Raw genomic sequence first — 5,640 nt, 5'->3', positions numbered from 1 at the left:
TAGTTTTCAAATTTCTCATTTCTTCCAATAGAGGCTGCCAACTTGCAGTCTCTTTCATTTTAGTCCTCCAAGTATCTTAAATTTTTGAGTTATTAGAAATCCGGGTGTTACAGTTCACACGTTTGGAGGTAGTCAACAACCTAGTGGGAACTTCATGCTTATCTTTTACCCATTAACAAGACAAATATTTTTCTACATATTCAACAATATTCATTTTCATTTTGGGCCACCAATACGATTCTCATCAGTCACGGTACATTTTCACACCACCAAGATACATAGAAAATGAATTATTGTAAGCCTTGCGTAGAATCAATTCTTTTAATTCGACATCATAAAAAACATAGATTTAGTTGTGGAACCTAAGGCAATCATTCACATCCACACAGAAATTTTCAACGATACCTTGTTGAACAAGCTTTTTTTTAAAATAGCTTAGCATCGACAAACTGCGCCTCCTTAATCCGATCAACCAACACTGGCTTAATCACTACAGCAAAATAGGTTTTTAGTGGCGTTTATAGCGGCGCTTGAATCAAAAACGCCGTAAAAGTTGTACATTAGTGGCGCTAGTATGAAAACGCTGCAAAAGGTTAGAGCTATAGCAGCGTTTATGACAGAAACGCCGCAAAAGGTCAAGCATTAGCAGCGTTTCTAAAACAAATTCCGCTATAGGCCGAGCATTAGCAGCGCTTCTCGAAAAATGTCGCTATAGATATAGCATTAGCGACACTTTTTGGAAATCGCTGCAAAAAAAGTTAAGCAAATTGGTGTGATTAAGTGGCATTAGCGGCGCTTTTTAAAAAAATGCCGCAATAGATCGAGCATTAGCGACGCTATTTGAAAAACACCGCTATAGATCGAGCATTAGCAGCGCTTTTCGGAAAATGCCACAAAAAAGTTGAGCAAAACGACGTCATTTGAGGTTTAATGTCTATGGTTTAGGGTTTTAGGATTTATGATATAATGTTTATTTGGGATTAGAGTTTTGAGTTTAGGGTTTATGGTTTAGAGTTTAGGGTTTGGGGTTTATTATTTTATAGTTAAGGTATTAGTACTGTTCATGGTTTTAGATGTTAGGCTATTAGAGTTTAAAGGTTAGGGTTTTCTATAAAATGACAAAAAATCAATTTATTTTAGGGTTTAAGTAAGCAATAAGATTCTTTTTTAATTACTTTTGCCCCTTGTAATATATATTCAAGGTTTAAGGTGTAGGATTATAATTTTAGGGTTTAGGGTTTAGGGTTTAGGGTTTAGAGTTTATGATTTAGTGTTAAGAGTTTAGTATTTACGGTTTAGGGTATAGGTTTATGGTTTAGTGTTTATAGTTTATAGTTTATGGGTTATGTGCTTAGGATTTAGGGTTTAAAGTTTATAGTTTAGGGTTTAAGGGCTTAGGGTTGATGGTACCATAGAAAAAAATGAAACATAGAAAAATTGAAAGTAAAAACATAGAAAAATATATGTTAAAAATAAAAAACTAAAATACTATTATTTAAAATAATTTTGAAGTGTTTTAGTTATATGACTGATTAAGTTTTTTAATTTATGTGTTAAATAATTTATTATATAATTGTAAAAGAGATAATATGAATTTTAATATATTAAAATTATCATTATAGTTTTTAAAGCTTTTTTTTTCATTTTTTATTTTTGTTTTTGTTTTCTTACATAAAAAATTATATAAAAATTTTAAAATTTATCTAATTCTTTTAAATATTACTTAAATTTTCAAAAATTATTTATTTAAAATTGATATGAATTATATAATAATTAAATATAAAATTGTAAAAAAATCAATCATTAGCAGCATTTATAAGAAAAACGTCGTAAAAAAAAACAATAACGACATTTCGACCAAAAACGCCACAACTATCTATTAAAATTTTTCGAAAAGACGCTGTTTCACTATAGAAATTTAATTTTTTTAGTGACTTAAAAATTATACAATTAGTGGCGTTTTTTACAAGAGCATATAAAAATCTATTTATGAACTGAAATTCTCCCGCTAATTTTGTTATTTCTTCTTCCTGTTTTTTATTTTCTCGGTTGTGGCGGTGATTTTATTTTTGAACGATTTCACGATCTTTCAGTTCCAAGAAAAAAATGAGTGCGGATTCCTCTAATTCGAAACGAAGCTTCAATTCAAATTCTTCGAACAATCAAAGTAATAGCAGCAAGAAGAGGAAAAGTAACCAGAAAACCCTAGGCATGGCTTGGGGCAGCAATTCTCTATCTTCCTCTCGCTCCTCTTTTCGCTCTTCTCCTTTCTCTGATTTTGGAAGGTCAGTATCCCTTAAATAGGCTATGATTCTTTCGAGAAGCGTTTGCACTTTCTGTGGAGGAAACTGTAGCTGCCAAAGCTTGAGAACTCAAACCGAAAAAAAAAATAAAAAGAGCTCTTAAAACCCCAAAATACCTAAAAATAAATGGCTCTGAAACTCAATCGCATCACTTTTCAATCTCAGAAGCTCCCTTCATTTGCTCTTCCACCAATGGCCGGCCTTAGGTCTCCCAAGTTTTTCATGGCCTCTACTCTTCGTTTTGGTTCCAAGTTCGTCTCTTTCTTTCATATTTTATCGTTAAATCATGGATTTTGATTCTTCTTCCGTTATTTTACCTGATTTTGCATCTCGGTCTTTTTTCTTTTCTGCTAACTAACATATATCTTGTGATCTTAATGTTCTTGTTGTTTAACGGTAAGGTCGTTCTTTTCTGTTTGGGATAATACTTTCAATTTAGAAACGATTGAAATAAGGTTCGTTTCTTATTAAATGTTTATACTTTCTAGCTCAGTATTATGTTTTTGTGTATGTAAGGTTTACTGATTAAGGTGCAAGAATAGGGAAAACACGTTTCTTTAAATAATTTTTGCTCTCTCTTTCTTTTTTAATTTGTGTTTTCCTTCTTTATTTTGATCTTTTTCTGATTTGGTTTCATGTTTGGTGGGTTGTTTTGTATTTTTATTATAAAAATGAGACTTTGATAACTTGGTTTTAGACTTGAGTTATGTGCTTCATTGGAATTATCGCCTGATAAGGATCTTGAGAGTGAAAGAGGTCCATGTGTCATATTTAAGTTTCTAGCTTTATGTAGCTATTATGCGAAGGCTCCATGGTTTTTTTTGTCCTTAGCATATTCTCTAGTATATTAATCTTGATGCGCGTGTTTCTTGTTGGATTTTAAGATTTGTTTAACTGTAAGATATGCTGGTTTCTTATTTTGATGTGGACAGCTTCCATTGTTAAATGTGTTTTGGATGGTTTGAACGAAAGATGTAAGATCAAAGCAATGTGGAACATGTTTTTCGATAGCTTGTTCTTATCAATAGTTTTTTTTTTTTTTGTGATGTTAACTTTCAAGAAAAATCAATTATTTGGTTTTTCCTGCATCATGTCTCGTCTTTTTTAGAGGAGTTAACGAAATCGAAAATACCCTGTAAATTGTATTTTATAAATATTCTTAACCATTGTTGATTATCTGGTCTCTTTGCTGTAATCTATGATGTTAGGGCCTTCACTAATTTTCTATTTGTCTATTAATGTGCAGGAGCTGCGACATTATACTTGTTGATGCATTTAGTTGGCTTGCAGTTTATGGTTATATAGTAGAAGAGATAAGCATAGAGAAATGGTCGATTAACTATTGAACCTTAACTCCAATGAAATGGTATTCCTTGTGGAGCTTTGATAATTTTATTTATCTGTCTTACTTTTTGTAATGAATAGTGTCAACTATCATTTTGCCATATTATTGAATTATTATGGATCTTGTTTTGTTTGCTCAAGGGGTTCCTTACCAGCTTGACCAGCTTGCTAATACATTGTCAGCCTTCTTCACTACAAAATGTAAACCTGCGGATGAGGGTGCTTTTACAAATGCAATTTGTGAAGTAAAACATGAAAATGAGGTTTTATGTTTGAAGGATGCATCAAAGGATGCAAGTTTTTCTGAAGCTGGTAATTCCTTTGAATGGAGGAAGCAAGCTACTGAAGACAATGATAAGCTTATGTATGAAAATACTGATAAAACAGTAATTGATGGGCCAAGTAACAGCTATAGTGAAAAACCTGAGGAAGTAAAGGTAGTAGAACAGAGTAATCTGCAGGAGGAGGATGAAAGCATGGCAAATGACAGACTTCAGTCCTGTCCTGAATAGTCCTCTTCATCTGTTACTAGCCATTGTTTTGACAATCATGGTAACATCAACAGTCATTGGACCTTCCAAGCATCGGCATTCAACTTTTGGGGATCCCAATTTTGTGGAGAATTACTTCAAGGTATTGAATAGATTAATGATTTCCTTTTCTCACATTGCTGTGCGATATTTGATTAGTTCTCTATAATCCTTTGTGATATTTGCTTCAAGCCAATTGTTCTGTCCCCCTCAATTATTAGGAATGTTAAACCTTTATGTGGCTAATTGGTTGAGTATGCCTTATTGAGTTAATTACCAGTGTATTCTTTAAACTGGCATATGGTGATTGCCATAGTTCCACTTGAAGTTTATTGAATTCCTGGTAGTGGCCCAAGTAGCATAATATGTTTTGTTTATCGAGCATTTCATTGTGGTAACTTTTTCGCTGAACTTGTTTATATCAATAGTAATTGATTAACTGGACTGTTAATATTAATGCTTTCTTGGCTTCCCTTTGAAAGGGCATTCATGCATTTGAGTTGTTTATGTCTATAGATATTGTTATAACAGCTACACACTGATGAGTCTTTTAATTATTGTAGAATTCAAGGCTGCATTTTATTGGAACCTGGAGAAATAGATATCGTAACCGTTTTCCTAGTTTGTCAAATGGATTTACGAAGTCTCATTCGAATGTCTCTGCTAGTACTCAAAAGACTCCCATTATCCATATTGACATGGTAATTGAGCTTTTAACCTTGACTTTTTGTTGTCTATCCTCTTACATTTTTAATACCATAGTTGATTGATAATACATAATTGATAATGTGGTATATGGGATTAGACTTTTAGGATGAATTACAAATCTGTAGATGTCTATGGAGGACTATTTTTTTGTCTCGGTGGTTATCAGGAGCCATCCTGAATTAAATGACAAGCCTGTAGCTGTATGCCATTCAGACAATCCAAAAGGAATTGTTGAAATCTCTTCTGCAAATTATCCTGCTCGAGATTATGGTTGGTTTTTATCTAAGTTATATTTCTACATTTTCTGTAATATTTTAGTAGGAGAGCTTTTATTCAACATGAGATTGATAAACTTTTATTATGCTTCAGGAATTAAGGTAGGAATGTTTGTTAGAGATGTCAAGAGTCTATAATGAAGATGTTTCAGCAGTCGCAAAATCCGTCATCTTAGACATTTGTTTTCTTATTGTAAGAATATTTTTAACATTGTAACTTTTAACATTATTGTAAGAATATTTTGAATTATACTTCAGTTATCAATCTATATCATATATCTTTCGTTGAATTTGAAGTATATTTAGATTTGCTGTTTTTGGTTGGATTTCATGCTACAGGAAGGGTTGTATATAGATGAAAATTGAATGTTACAAATTTGCCAAAGTTAGTGGCGTTTTTAATAAACGCCGCTAAAGAACGGTACTTTTAGCAGCGTTTGTGAAAAAAAAGTTGTTAAAAGTTATTTTCTATAATGGCGT

At 32.2% G+C, this 5,640-nt stretch overlaps 1 protein-coding gene across 7 annotated transcripts; it reads left to right on the top strand.

Moving 5' to 3' along the window:
* The first annotated feature begins 1,980 nt into the window (after window positions 1-1,980).
* Window positions 1,981-5,410, top strand: LOC107949490 (DNA repair protein REV1-like). 7 transcript variants are annotated; one of them, XR_005911265.1, is made up of 7 exons: window positions 1,991-2,285; window positions 2,469-2,554; window positions 3,550-3,669; window positions 3,789-4,280; window positions 4,741-4,878; window positions 4,983-5,155; window positions 5,255-5,410. XR_005911265.1 is itself a non-coding variant. In XM_041089945.1 (5 exons), the coding sequence occupies exons 2-5, from the start codon at window positions 4,116-4,118 to the stop codon at window positions 5,296-5,298; spliced, it is 480 nt and encodes a 159-aa protein (XP_040945879.1). In that variant the 5' UTR covers window positions 1,989-3,669; window positions 3,789-4,115; the 3' UTR covers window positions 5,299-5,410. The 7 variants fall into 7 exon arrangements, 2 of the variants coding, with proteins under 2 accessions (XP_040945878.1, XP_040945879.1); XR_005911264.1 differs by having other exon boundaries at window positions 1,981-2,285; window positions 2,469-3,669; XR_005911262.1 differs by having other exon boundaries at window positions 1,993-2,554.
* Window positions 5,411-5,640: the final 230 nt, after the last annotated feature.

Source organism: Gossypium hirsutum, chromosome D03 (genome assembly GCF_007990345.1).
Source record: "Gossypium hirsutum isolate 1008001.06 chromosome D03, Gossypium_hirsutum_v2.1, whole genome shotgun sequence".
In the NCBI taxonomy this organism is placed as follows: domain Eukaryota; kingdom Viridiplantae; phylum Streptophyta; class Magnoliopsida; order Malvales; family Malvaceae; genus Gossypium; species Gossypium hirsutum.
This window is presented reverse-complemented; position numbering and strand designations above follow the sequence as displayed.

What these genes read in the sequence shown, in the direction of transcription:
- LOC107949490 (XM_041089944.1), top strand. Translation starts at nt 4,116, where the DNA reads ATGAAAGCATGGCAAATGACAGACTTCAGTCCTGTCCTGAATAGTCCT. An exon ending in TTGTGGAGAATTACTTCAAG is followed by an intron (nt 4,281 to 4,740) that starts GTATTGAATAGA and finishes TAATTATTGTAG; the next exon opens with AATTCAAGGCTGCATTTTAT. An exon ending in CCATTATCCATATTGACATG is followed by an intron (nt 4,879 to 5,022) that starts GTAATTGAGCTT and finishes ATGTCTATGGAG; the next exon opens with GACTATTTTTTTGTCTCGGT.